The 15,076-nt window shown below is 44.0% G+C and overlaps 1 protein-coding gene across 2 annotated transcripts in view; it reads right to left on the bottom strand.

The window, feature by feature from the left end:
• Positions 1-5,667: 5,667 nt before the first annotated feature.
• LOC148443111 (msx2-interacting protein-like) overlaps positions 5,668-15,076 on the bottom strand; it is a 103,611-nt gene continuing 94,202 nt past the window's right edge. For both annotated transcript variants that reach the window (XM_088463243.1, XM_088463244.1), the window contains 6 exons: positions 10,580-10,731; positions 10,178-10,303; positions 9,707-9,820; positions 7,512-7,625; positions 6,353-6,442; positions 5,668-6,108 (listed from right to left, as the gene is read on the bottom strand). In XM_088463243.1, coding sequence (XP_088319369.1) covers positions 6,097-6,108; positions 6,353-6,442; positions 7,512-7,625; positions 9,707-9,820; positions 10,178-10,303; positions 10,580-10,731 — 608 coding nt within the window. In that variant the 3' untranslated portion in view covers positions 5,668-6,096. The remainder of the gene's footprint in view (positions 6,109-6,352; positions 6,443-7,511; positions 7,626-9,706; positions 9,821-10,177; positions 10,304-10,579; positions 10,732-15,076) is intronic.

Below are 15,076 nucleotides of genomic sequence, written 5' to 3'. Positions count from 1 at the left end.
GTCTACCGTTTTCCCGGCAGTGATGTGCTCAATGTCATTAACGACATTGAGCACCCACACTGAACGATATATCGTTCAGTGACGTCACCCTCCCTCATCCCTGTACTTGCAGAACCTGACAATATAGTCAGGTTGCCCTGCAAGTACGAGCAATGAAAGATGCTATCAACGACCAGCGGGAGCGCGCATCGCCGGTCGTAGATGGCATATCCACTGCACAATATGGCGGACGATGAACATTATCATTCAAATCGTCCAATTTATCGCGTAGTGGATATGTGCCTTAAGGGGGTAGTAATTACCTGGTCTGAGCAGGGGCAGGGATTGCTGGGCGGCATAGTCACTCCCACCCCATGCCGGAAGCACCCCCCCCCCCCCCGCAGAGCACGAACCACTTTGTGACAGCATAAGTAGACATATAGTCAAGTAAACTAATACACAGGGGGACATAGCAGTGACTCCTCCTGTTGTCACACTTCTCACCTACCGTTTAATCTGTCTTTTATACTAATGCTATGGTTCACTGTTGTATGTTGTACTTTTCTGTAATTCTGGTATACTTTTATGTCACCCCCTGTAAAGCGCTGCAGCTACCTTGCTTTGCCTTATAAATAAAAGATAATACTGATAGTTCATGTCATAGTGTTATTAATAAGTAGATTTTAATACATGAGTCGAGAATTGTGAGTAAATATAAAGGCGCAAATGAATTTGTATAGGCATTCTATCATTTTCCCTAAAATTTAAATCAGTAATTAACGTTCCAAGCAATATTTGTTTATATAGTGCACACATATACCGCAGCGCTTTACAGAGCATAAGTCAGTCACATCAGTCCCTGCACCAGAGCTTACACTCTATAGTCCGTATCACATGGACACACCCATACCCAGTAGGGTTCATTTTTGTCCAAAGCAGTGCTCGAAGTGGGGTGGTATACGGTGTTATGACAAAACTTCTGGAAGTAGCGGTACTTCAAGGCACCGCTGCTTGCGCCACTGTAATTATCCGCAGAACACAGGAATATACTGGATCCGGGACGGCAATGATGCTGTGGCTTCCTGCTCCATTGGTCGGTGCAATCGTTTTTTTATCATTGTAGCGCAGCACGCACAATGTCATAACGCGCCTCTGAGATGAGCCGTAGCCAAGAAAGGATAACTGAGGAGCAGCCAGAAGACACAGTAGAAGTTAAGTGTCTGTGGGCTGGAGCCAGAGGGATGTGGGAGCTGGAGAAACAGAAAATGGCTGACTGGAGCTAGAGAGACAAATGAGCTGGAGAAACACTGTGGGTTGTAGCTGGAGACTTTGGGGATCTGGAGAGACTCTACAGGTTTGGAGAGACCTGGGGGGGCTGGAAAGAAAGGACTGACTCTAGAGACAAATGAGGGTCTGGAGAAACATGGGGGAGCTTTGCTGGAGAAAAGTAGTGGAGCTGGAGATATACATTGGTGATTTGGAGAAATACTGGGGGCTTTGCTGAAGAGACAAGGGGGCTTGAGAAACTGGGGATTTGGAGAGACAGTGGAGGGGTAACTGGAGATGGGGGTCTGGAGAGAAATGGGGTCTTCTCTGGAGAGACACAGGATTTGCAGCTGAGTCACACTGGGGACCTGCAGCTGGAGTTACACTGTGGGGCTGGCGAGACAGAAGGGATACTGGGGGCTGCAGCTAGAGACACTGGAGAATGAGGCTGGACAGACACAGGAGGCTCTGGAGAGACTAGGGGGCTGCAGCGATACTGGGGGGGCTTTACTGGAAAGACAAGGGGGCTGGAGTGACTGGGAGTTTGAAAGACCCTGGGGGGCTTGAAAAACACTGAGGGGCTACCTGGAGCTAGGGTTCTGGAGAGAAACTGGGGGCTTTGCTGGAGAGAGAAGGGAGCTGGAGAGACACTAGGGAGCAGTAGCTAGAGTGGCACTGGGGGGCAGCAGCTGGAGAGACAGAAGGGGAATGGCTGGAGCTGAAGAGGTCGGCCGACCTGACGATTGGTAAGTGTATACCCACTTACCAATTAGTCTGCCTTATGTGCCGGGCTTGACAGCTCAATGGACGATCATTTAAATTGCCCGCCCAGTTGAGCTGGCAATCACTGCCATGTACCGCAGCAAGCGTACGGGCGATCGGTGGGTCACCCGTACACACCAGCAGATGGCTGATATATCTTTCATATGTGCTGCACAGCAGATCGGATAGGTCTGTGAACAACCTCGCTCACAGAGATATACGCTGTACACACCCGGCGATGCACTATCGATATATCGCCCCTTCAAACGAACGGGCGATATATCTATCAGTGTGTACCCAACTTAATCTTCATTAAGGCACCAATTCTAAACAAACATTACTGATGTAAATGGTACCACATTAGCAAGTAAGATTTAATAATATAAAATTGTTTGATCATGAAAGTTACATTTTTTCCCTGCACCAAAACTATTGTTACTATCTATTATCTGATTGCACCCCTGCTATATGATGATGCCATTGCCTGCTTGTGTAGGAATACAACCATCCGCGAGACCATGTCATCTCCTACGTGAATACAGACTGAAGTCACCATCTGACCAGGGAGGAACAATTTCTTCAGGGGTTCCCCGTTGCAGAGAAACCACATATAGGTAAGGGGGTGCAGTCAGGAAGCAGACGGTCGAAATGCCGACCACCGGCTTCCCGACTGTCAAATCCCGGCAGGGGTCTAATGATAGGCGTCGAAATCCCGACGCCTATCGTCCCTACTCCAGGAGCCCGGCATACCGAACGAAGGTAGGCCGAGCGGCGGGCGCAGACAGCCGCTTGGGGGGGGGAGGGATAGGTTAGGGGCTCCCGGGGGCACTTGGAGTTAGTCATCCCCTGGGAGGGTTAGGCTAGGGGATTGGGGGGTTAGGCACCCCCAGGGGAGGTTAGAGTTAGGCACCCCCGGGAGGGGGTTAGACACCCCCCGGGAGACTTAGGTTTAGGCTGCGGGGACAGGGGGTTAGGTTTAGGCTCTTACAGGAGGGTAAGGCACTAGGAGGGGAGATTAGGGTTAGGCAACCCTAAGGGAGGGTTAGGGTCAGGGGGGAGAGGGTTGGTTATACTTACCTTTTTTAGCTGTCGGGATCTTCCGGCGTCGGGATTTAAACTGCCGGACGTACGTCATTCATACCGATCCCATAGGTAAGGAAGACTCTTAAGTGACTGTACTGTACCTGCCGGGGATTGATCTCATATTATCAAAATCCCGAAAACTACTGGGGGCATGAGGCGGCCCCTGAGCCCTGGCTGTTCTATTCAAATTTCCATACCCGCACTTTCCCACCTTGAGCGCTGATCCAAAGCCAATTAGTCCACCAGTATATTTTCATGGAGTGCAGAGAAAACCAGCCAGGGAGAACTCACTTAAACACATGGAGAACATACAAACTCCACACCAATAGTTGGAACCCATGACCCCAGTGTTCTGAGGCCGAAAAAGGATTTACAGTGTACCTGAAATAAACAATGAGATACTGATATTTGCTACCACAAGGACACACACACACAACGATTCATAGTCTGTTAGAAGCCAATTATCCTTCCAGTATGGTGGTGGGGGGAAACCCACACAAAGTGAGTACATACAAACTCCACATCAATGGTGCATCGGGGAGGAATTGAACTTGGGGATGTGAGTTATGCTAACCATTACCCCAACCACGCTATAAAATTTGTAAATAATTTTGTCTCATATTATGCAAAAGGGTGCACAGAATAATGCATATTTAATTATTATAAAGCTAGTTCGGAATCGCTGGATTATTTGATACGCAGGCAATAGTGACTGGCAGAATAAGGCCTCATAACCGCTGGTGTTTGTTTAGTCGCACTTGCGTTTTAATGTGGACGTTGCATTCTCCTCGCAGCTTCAGCCCCCGGGTACCACTAGACGTGACAATTACAACAAGAAGATGAGTCTGGGGCCTTCCCAGCAACTAAATACATTCTTCATTTACAGAAACTGGAGCTAGATTACCAATCTTTGCCTGATTTGTCTTTGAGATCTATATATTTAGGGAGAAAGTGTTCCCTTTACAAGCAGCCATTTGTGTGCCCATTATTGAGAATACATTCTGCGCCTGAAACTATATGCACAGAAGCATCCAAGTGACCGCCTAAATGTACAGAGAGCATCCGAGTGACCACCTTAATACACAGTTTATCCAAGTGACAATTTAATATACAGAGAGCATCCGAGTGACCACCTTAATATACAGAAAGCATCCAAGTAGTCAACTTAATATACAGAGCATCCGAGTGACCGCCTTAATATACAGAGCATCTGAGTGACCGCCTTAATATACTGAGAGCATCCGAGTGACCCCCTTAATACACAGAGAGCATCAGAGTGACTACCTTAATATGCAGAGAGCATTCGAGTGACTACCTTACGAGTGACCGCTGTAATATGCAGACGGCATTTGAGCGTCCGCCTTAATATACAGAGATCACACGAGTGACTACCTTACGAGTGACCGCTTTAATATGCAGAGAGCATTTGAGCGTCCGCCTTAATATACAGAGATCACACGAGTGACCGCCTTAATGCACAGAGAGCATCCGAGTTACCTCCTTAATATACAGAGGGCTTCCAAATAGCAAACTTAATATAGAGAGAGCATCCGAGTGATAGCCTTAATATACAGAGAGCATCTGAATGACCACCATAATATACAGAGAGCATCATACAGATTTTCATGTAATATACAGCATCCTAGTTACATATCCACATAGCTACCAAGCTGCCTAATCTCTCTGCTTCAACTGCATCTCATCTCCTGCTTCTTATCCCCTAACAATGCATCAGTCTGCAGGATTCCTTCATTTGTGTCTTCATTGATGGGGCTCCAGTCATACAATGGGTATTGAGACCCGAGGGATGGAGTTACGCCCATGCTCCTCCCACTTTCGTCATTCTCTTCCTTTGCCCGGCTTGATCATCATCTACACTCCTCCTCTATTCCTATGCTGCTCCTCCACTCCATCCCCCAACCTCCTCCTCTATTCTTTTCCTGCCTCACAAGGTTCAGAGAATTGTGTGCCGAGCCCTGATTGGACTCCCATGATAAACGTCAGCACACACCTATCTCTGCCCCAGAGATTTTTCGCTGTACACGTCACCACACACCTAAGTAAACGCCCAGCACGCGTAAAGCATATCATGCATCTCTATCGATATTTCTCAGACTCCCGTCTCTCTGTCCTATACAGTGGGGGAGATTTCCATATTTACCACTCACCAGAGTAAAGCAGATAACCCTCACTTCCCCCTACGCCCAAGTCCATTCAGCTGAGACTGTCTGCATCCTTTAACAGGACAGTGAGCAGTGATCACTTTATCCTACCGACAAGAGTATGAACGTTTCACACTCGCCATTCCTCTTACCGGCCAATCTGCCTCCTCAGCCAAAGCACAGGCACACCAACATAATAGCAGATATGCTCTCTATACAGTAACCCCACTCCATCAGGGCAGATCCGGATCTGTGGAGGGCAGAGGGGTTACAGAACATGTTAGAAGAGTCAGCGGTATCCGGAGCACAGGGAATGACCATCAACTGCGCTGTACTTTTACCCATGGGGATAACCTAATACAGGCGGGTGTGAATTCACCAGGACAGACATGGACATAAATGGGCAGACAGACACTTGTGTTACACATCAGAGATTTATTACACGACCGGAAACACATTTAGGGAAATAATTACAGAAATTTGTAGAATGTCATTATAAAAACACAACATAGAACTTGTACAGCCTTTTATTACCAATTACCGGCAAGGGCAAAAACAAAGATGTCCTAAATGGGCGTTCCCTACAGCGAACGTGTTCCTGCTCATGTCCTCTCTTCCCAACACAACGAAACTTAAGAACAGCCCTTAGAGTCCTTGTGAGGTAACAAAATGTTAGGAGTGGGGTGACTTTTGCAAAGTTGAAACTTTCGAGTCGTAAATCGCAACTCTTCCTCCGGCCTCCGACAATCCAAGGATTCGGATTGGATACTTCAGCAGCTGCAAGACTACTTTACTCCATGGGGCGTAGTGCGCCTCTCCAATCCCAACCACAACGCTTTGCTATCTACGTGATGAGCTGGACATGTGAATGAAACACAAATTTCTGTGTTAGCGTGATGTCTGTTCTGATGCGTAATATTGAAATAGATGGTTCTTATTATGTACCAGGTAAGAACTGCCCGCACTCTTATCTAATTGTGTCTGTAGGCCTCATCCCATCCCCACATCCATACCATTTCCTTACCGATGTCTACTTAATCTTTGATGTAAAAGACAATATATCAGAGTATATTAAAAACTCATAACTGGCGACAACTTACCTTCCCCTCTACTATTTCACAGATGTCCTGCATATTAAGTCCCATGGAGCTACAGAAGGCCATCTGGCTCCCTTGGTTTGCAAAGTCCACCTTAAAAAGAAAGAAATTAGAAATAATTTCTGTGTATATGAAAACCCAGAACACACCCTGAGACCCTGAAGGCAGTGAGTACAGCCCAGCAAGGGAAGAGGGACACGGGAACTCAGTACTTACACTTCTTTATATGCTACGCTATAGATAACAAGGAGGGAAAGGAACTGCAATACACCAGTAATGGTTGTGTCTGTACATAGAAATATTTTTGGAGAAATGTACTCCTTGGAAGTGTGACTGAACGATGGAGACCCAAAAAAAATGTTTTTTCTGAATTTTTGGATTTAAATCAGATTTTTTTGGATTTAAATCAGATATTTTTGATTTAAATAGGATTTTTTCTTTACATTTTTTTTTTTTATTAAACGTTTTACATTTTTTAGGGATAAATAAAATCCTATTTAAATCAAATAAATCCATTTTTTTTTTTTAAATCTGATTTTTATGCAACCCTTTCAATACTGTATAGCTTAGTCACCTATAAAGAAACTGAGGTATGTGACATCAGGGAGAGGAGCAATAAAAGAGAAAAACAAACGCTTGACACACGGCGCGTGCAGTGTGCAGGCTCCTCAAGCCCAAAATGACTAGATGTATATAAATATATATTTTTTGGGGACCACTGTTAGGGACTGTTTATGAACTATAGAGAATTTTTTTTTTATTAATTGGAATTTGCACAGGCTCCTCAAATCCGAAAAGACTGTTATATATGCACTGACATATTCTATTTCTATAAAGATTATTAATATTACATAGGTGCCGTCGTGAGAATTTTTTTCTGCCATTTCGGAAAATACATAGAATATTATTTATCTGATTATTAGTGCATCACCATTGTTTTGTTGTGGCAGTATTGCAAATGCTTATTTGCATTTATGTCAGTGCTGGGGGATCTAGGTTCTTGTACAACTGGATGAATCAGTACAACAGTCACCAAAAAGCTCTGAGACACTAGGTTGGTGCTCCGCTACAAAATGCTTCACGTCTGCCTAAAAGTGCTGGGGAAGCTCCCCGGGTCATTAGTATTAGTTGTGAAAAGTATAAATCAAGATTTAAAGTTTACCTTAACTTTACAGCCAGCAATCACCCCCCACTTGGTCTTTTCTACAGCTGCCTTGGCAAATTCAGTCTCTCTGTAAAGAACCAAAGCTATGCCTCTACAGTGATCATGCACCACCTGCCAGGAGAAAGAAATGTACACATAAGAGCCTTGCAATTGCAGCCAGAAGAACAAGAAAGTACACAAACATGCTTCAGAGAGAGACTGAAAACAAAGGGGGCCTGATTCAGCAAGGATCGCTATTCTGCTAATGCACACGCAACGCAGTTGCTAATATCAGCAGTGATATGCCAATGCATTGCGATTGCAGATTAACAGTGCGATCACAGCCTCACATAAGGACGCCCACTTTACCTTGTCCCACATCTTTAATACTTGGCAAAATAGCGACACAATCGCTAACATCGACCCGTACGCACACTTGCACAAGCCCAGACCTCGCTAACAGCCACGCACACCACGAGACGAGACCTTACACTGCGTATGGCGTCGCAGTGGATAATTTACGCACACCCCTGCAATGGGGTTGCAATGCACTGGCACACCTGCGTTCGCACACGACCACCCCCCCCGGCACCACCCACAAACGGCACTTCTTGTCAATCACCCTGCGATGGGTCTACGAGCACACTGCGATTGCAGTTCTGATCGCAGCATCTGGTTCGCGCACGCATGCGCAGTGCGAATTAATCGTCCGATTGTGGGCGTATTAGCAACTGCGATCCTCGCTGAATCAGGCCCGAAGAGCGTTCCGGCACATACGGATCTTGTTGCGGCGATAATCTCCATTTACCAATGATGAGAGATGGACACTTTTCACCTCCAAGTGTATTCAAAACAATCAATTCCCACCGGTGCCACCGAATACACAGGCACAGGGGAATTCCAGGGAATGTTTTAAAGTATGTAGTCAGACAGTGACAGCATAATCCAAAAGAATAAACAGGACGACAATAATAGTGTACACTGGTTGTGTCACCTCTCTCTTTTCTGTGTAATTACGTGGCTTGCATGCGGAGTGGGTGTGAAGTCCCGGCAGCTGATTAGATTAAATAGACTGGTGATCCAAATGTGGTTCCAAAATAAGGTGACTGTCACACACGTCTGTCTCTTTACTGCTGGGGAGGCACGGCACGCACGCCCGGAGCCCAAGTGCACATGCCGGTCAGAAAGAAACAGGAGCTGGGATACCTGCTAAACAGAAGAGCGGCCTGCCCGCATTTTATGCCGGTCCTGGTAAGCCGTCACGAAGTGTATCATGACAACATGCTTTAGAAGTATATAGGAGCCATTGTCATTACTGAGACAACCTTTGCTCTATGTAAGCAGCACTATTGTATCCCTGAGGAAGTTGGTCACAATGAAACGCGTTGTTTTTTTTTCCTCCAATTTGGGTGTCACCTGAGTACAGTCTGAGACTGGGTAAAGATCTCATCTTCCAGGATTCTGGTGATCTGTTTTGTGATATGTGCATTTATAATTTTATGAATGTACGAGTTTTTATTCATGTATGCTTTAGAATACATTTCTGAAATATTACGCTATGAAATTTTCTGCTGTTTTAGCTGCTGGGCTTTAATTCCAGATCATTTGTAAATACATGGTCCTGCTTTATCCGGTGTCCCATTCAAACACTATATGGAGGATCCCTTGGGGTATGGGGTACATATATATCAGATAAACTAGTTTAATGTTCTATAAAGTACACATAATATATACATTTCTGAGAACCAAAAAAAGGTGTTTTTATATTACACCCTTGCTTGCGTGACTTCCTGATTTGTTTTTGTACAAATATTAGGATATTTATTGAGTATTTGTAAAAACAAGTGTTTGGTTCTGGTATATCACTGATATTTGAGGTGCTGGTGATATCTAGATCTCCTTAGAAGAAATAGTTAAATAGATTCAAAGCATAAAGGACGCACTGGCCTGAGAAAGAAGACCTGATCTGCGAAACGCGTTGAATGCCAAGTGGAGTGAAGGTGTGTTATTATTTAGTATTATCCACTATAACCGGCTACGGTCACACAGTGTACACTCTGTTACTCTTTTTGCAATACACATGGAGACGAAAATGAAAAGATTCAAGTATACATCTCCATTCTTTATGATTAATCACCCCAAGTAGGACTGTATGCGCCGAATCACTCTTGGTATTTATTACTACATTACCTTCTCATTCTAACTCCACTTACCTTTAGTACAGGTCCGTATTGGTTAAAATGATGTCTTAAAAACTGTTCAGAAATACGGATGGGTAATCCGCCTAACCACACACAGTTGGTAGGCGCACTTTTCCCAAATCCCGCCTATGAACAACAAAGGGGACAGTATGTAAGTTGTAGTAGTTGGAAATGAAAGGTGCTCTTTACTTTTCTCCTGGTGATTAGGGCTATTTCTGACATTTACAGTCCCTTCTTGTAACTGAATTTTAGAGGAAGAAGCTGGACTAGAACAAAGACACAGTATCCTGGAGGAGAAAGAATAAAGAATATAGCTTAGCATGTAAGGATTACTGCCCCGCCCCAGCAGGTAAGACCCCGCCCTAGAGGATCGGGTACTGAAGAGAGCCTATAACAGTGATATCATTGTGAGGCTGACCTCAGTGATGGGTAACGTGATAAAAGAAAAAGGAGGCACTGTTGTTTCACTATAGAGCTGTATACCTTTAGCCGGTGTTTCCCCAGATATTCTCCGTGCATCGCCTTAATTGCTTTACAGACACTTGAGACATCGCAGTACTGCAGAAACGCATACGTAAGAATCCCCTTCACTGTCTTAATGTCAATATCCTGGACAGCAGAGGAGAGAAATAGTCAGGGCTGCTACTAAACTGGATTAGACACAGAGAGTCACCAGGGGACAGCTAGACAACTGGATATCAAGTGTGGGCCAATAAGCAAGGAATTAGATTGCCAGGCTGGGGAGACACTGCGGGAAGTCTGATGTAAGTGTGTAGTTGTAGTGGCCTAAGCTCCCAGCCTGCTCCTATCCAGCGTCCACAGACCTGATATCTAGGAGGGATGGGATCTGACCGGACCACGGGTTACAGAACAGGGCAGACGTACCACAATCTCCCCGAATCGCTGGAAAACGTTATGTACATCAAAGCGGGTGGTGGTTTCCTCCAAGTTACTGATGAAGAGAGTCCTGGTGGCCTTGGGGTGAAATTCATCTATTTTCTCTTCGTGAGATGGTAAAATAAACTCACTTTCTATTTCTGGAGGAAATAAAACACAAAAGCTCATTACTTACAATGTGAGGATTAGATGAGGGTCTTTTAGTGGGACACCAGAGTACACACATTGCTGGGTGACAGGATCACAGTGGCCACTAAGTAATTCTAATCTAATCTGGCTGGACCGATATACTATATGTTGCACTTACTCTCATGTATTACATCCCTATTTCCTTGCAGAGTGTAAGCCAGCGAGCAGGGCCCTCTGACCTCTCTGGCTATGTAGTCATTATGGCGATAATCACAATGTTGACAGTCAAAAGGTCGACACCAGAATGCAGACTGTCGTAATGTTGACATGTTTAAATTTTCAACACAGTCTAAATGTTGACAATAGAAATTTCAGAGTTCAGGGCAAGGAGTAGGCTGAAAATTGGGTGTTGACATTATGTACCTATCGCCATGTTAAACATGCCGACTTTTTGTCATTTTCAAAATTTTTCATGTCGACAGTGTGGTTGTCATCATTCTGAACATGCCAGCACCACAACCTAAGACTACATCGACTCCCACCACACACCTCCTAAAAAAAAAAAAGGCTTCACCGGCAGTGGGACCACACCGGCAGTGGAGGCTGCATCTCCATATCAGCATCTTTGGAATAGAGAAGAGATGACCCCTCTCCAGCTGGAGTGGTGTTCCGCTCTCCGCCGAACCCCCACCACCACTATCAACGTAACTGCAGCTCTGCACACATCAGCAACTCTCAACACCGGCCAACCCCCGGTAGGAGGAGCCTCCTTACGCATTAAGCAGCAAGAGACTGTTTCTTTAGCCGACGATACCCGGCACCATCCCGGACGGTCTACATCCTACTGCTGCACTTACTATCTGTGAGTTCTGTACACCGCAGCTCACAAGCATTGTACAAGATCACCTGTAGAGTTGGATGAGACCACAGGGCAGAACTGACTGGATGCATAGGAGGGGTATAGCGCTATACTAAACAAAGGTGTTCCCTGAAGGAATCACCTGAACACTCCTACAGTCCCCATACTACGTACCCGTTAGTGGGGATCTCCTAATGCTATATTATTGTACATGGGGCTCCCTGACCATTTACACCTCAATCCCACGCATCTGGTCACAGTCCTTCTGTACTACAAACATATAGCAGAACACATCACGCTGACACCCCCTCCCCCAATAGACATTTTGTACCTGTTAATGTGATGTCTAGATAACAACAAAACATACCGAACCGGTAAATGTAAATAAATACATTACGGATGGGAGCAATGGGTAAATGTAAATAAATACCTTATGGACGGGAGCAATGTGTAAATGTAAATAAATACATTATGGACGGGAGCAATGGGTAAATGTAAATAAATACATTATGGACGGGAGCAATGTGTAAATGTAAATACATACATTATGGACGGGAGCAATGTGTAAATGTAAATAAATACATTATGGACGGGAGCAATGTGTAAATGTAAATAAATACATTATGGACGGGAGCAATGTGTAAATGTAAATACATACATTATGGATGGGAGCAATGTGTAAATGTAAATAAATACATTATGGACGGGAGCAATGTGTAAATGTAAGTATATACATTATGGACGGGAGCAATGGGTAAATGTAAATAAATACATTACGGACGGGAGCAATGTGTAAATGTAAATAAATACATTATGGACGGGAGCAATGTGTAAATGTAAATAAATACATTATGGACGGGAGCAATGTGTAAATGTAAATAAATACATTATGGACGGGAGCAATGTGTAAATGTAAATAAATACATTATGGACGGGAGCAATGGGTAAATGTAAATAAATACATTACGGACGGGAGCAATGTGTAAATGTAAATACATACATTATGGACGGGAGCAATGTGTAAATGTAAATAAATACATTATGGACGGGAGCAATGTGTAAATGTAAATAAATACATTATGGACGGGAGCAATGTGTAAATGTAAATAAATACATTATGGACGGGAGCAATGTGTAAATGTAAATACATACATTATGGACGGGAGCAATGTGTAAATGTAAATAAATACATTATGGACGGGAGCAATGTGTAAATGTAAATAAATACATTATGGACGGGAGCAATGTGTAAATGTAAATACATACATTATGGACGGGAGCAATGGGTAAATGTAAATAAATACATTATGGACGGGAGCAATGGGTAAATGTAAATAAATACATTATGGACGGGAGCAATGTGTAAATGTAAATAAATACATTATGAACGGGAGCAATGGGTAAATGTAAATAAATACATTACGGACGGGAGCAATGGGTACATGTAAATAAATACATTACGGATGGGAGCAATGTGTAAATGTAAATAAATACATTATGGACGGGAGCAATGTGTAAATGTAAATAAATACATTACGGACGGGAGCAATGTGTAAATGTAAATAAATACATTACGGACGGGAGCAATGGGTACATGTAAATAAATACATTACGGATGGGAGCAATGTGTAAATGTAAATAAATACATTATGGACGGGAGCAATGTGTAAATGTAAATAAATACATTATGGACGGGAGCAATGTGTAAATGTAAATAAATACATTACGGACGGGAGCAATGTGTAAATGTAAATAAATACATTATGGACGGGAGCAATGTGTAAATGTAAATAAATACATTACGGACGGGAGCAATGTGTAAATGTAAATAAATACATTACGGACGGGAGCAATGGGTACATGTAAATAAATACATTACGGATGGGAGCAATGTGTAAATGTAAATAAATACATTACGGATGGGAGCAATGTGTAAATGTAAATAAATACATTATGGACGGGAGCAATGTGTAAATGTAAATAAATACATTATGGACGGGAGCAATGGGTAAATGTAAATACATACATTATGGACGGGAGCAATGTGTAAATGTAAATAAATACATTATGGACGGGAGCAATGTGTAAATGTAAATACATACATTATGGACGGGAGCAATGTGTAAATGTAAATAAATACATTATGGACGGGAGCAATGTGTAAATGTAAATAAATACATTATGGACGGGAGCAATGTGTAAATGTAAATACATTATGGACGGGAGCAATGTGTAAATGTAAATACATACATTATGGACGGGAGCAATGTGTAAATGTAAATACATTATGGACGGGAGCAATGTGTAAATGTAAATACATTATGGACGGGAGCAATGTGTAAATGTAAATAAATACATTATGGACGGGAGCAATGTGTAAATGTAAATAAATACATTATGGACGGGAGCAATGTTAGTCACCGAGTAAAAGGAAAGACACACACACAGTCCGAGACAGAACTCACAGTACTGTGATTAGAATGGTGCACGGTCCATAAGCACTAGTGCAGCGACACTCACCTCATCCCTTACAGACCAGTGTACGGCCAGCACTCACAGTGTCAGTAGATAAGGCTATATTCAGTATAAGTCATGATACAATGACCATCTGTCCTCCCTGTCATTGTCTGTATCATGATTTATACTGAATAAAGCCTTATCTACTGACACTGGGCCTGATTCAGACCCACTCGCAAGCGGGTCAATGTGCACTGCGCATGCGCACGACGGCAGGAGCTCCGTCGTGCGCATGCGCCAGACGCGACGAGCGAAGGACTTTCCTTCGCTCGTTGTGTCTGATCAAAGGGGGCGTGCTGTCGATGTTGATTGACAGCACGCCCCCTTTGGTGGGCGTGCCGGGGGTGTGCCTCCCTGACGGGGGCGTTCCCAAGGGAACGTCTACCGTCAGAAGCCGGCCCCACTGACATCACTAGTGATGTCAGTGGGAGTGATTTTGGCTCTGATAGAGCCAAAATCACTCCGGGCCTTGCGGTTGAAAAACTCAACCGCAGGCTCCGGCTCGCAGTGGCGATGGTCGCGATGGTCAAGACCATCGCGGCCATCAACCTGCACGCTCGTACAGGCTGTGGGTGGCGACCCACAGCTATACGAGCGTCCAGGAGGACGCTCCATAATTATGGAGGACGGCCCTCATTCAGAGCGTGCGCTCTGCTCAGAACGTACGGCTCTGAATGAGGGCCACTGTGTGCTTCTAGTCATACACTTTGGGGTACATTTACTAAAGTGAGTTATTAGAAGTGGAGATGGCAACCAATCAGATTCTACTTTATATTTAACTAGCACTTCTAGAAGATAATAGCTAGAACCTGATTGGTTGCTATGTGCAACATCTCCACCTCTAAAAACTCTCACTTTAGTAACTATACCCGTTTGTCTGTAAAGGATGAGGTGAGAGTCGCTGTATATATATATTATATATATATATATATATATATATATATATATACACATATACATACACACACACACACATACAT

The sequence above is a fragment of the Taudactylus pleione genome, unplaced genomic scaffold (genome assembly GCF_031769625.1).
Source record: "Taudactylus pleione unplaced genomic scaffold, aTauple2 ptg001334l, whole genome shotgun sequence".
Lineage (NCBI taxonomy): Eukaryota > Metazoa > Chordata > Amphibia > Anura > Myobatrachidae > Taudactylus > Taudactylus pleione.
The sequence above is the reverse complement of the archived record's forward strand: the minus strand, read 5'-3'. Positions and strand labels throughout refer to the sequence as shown.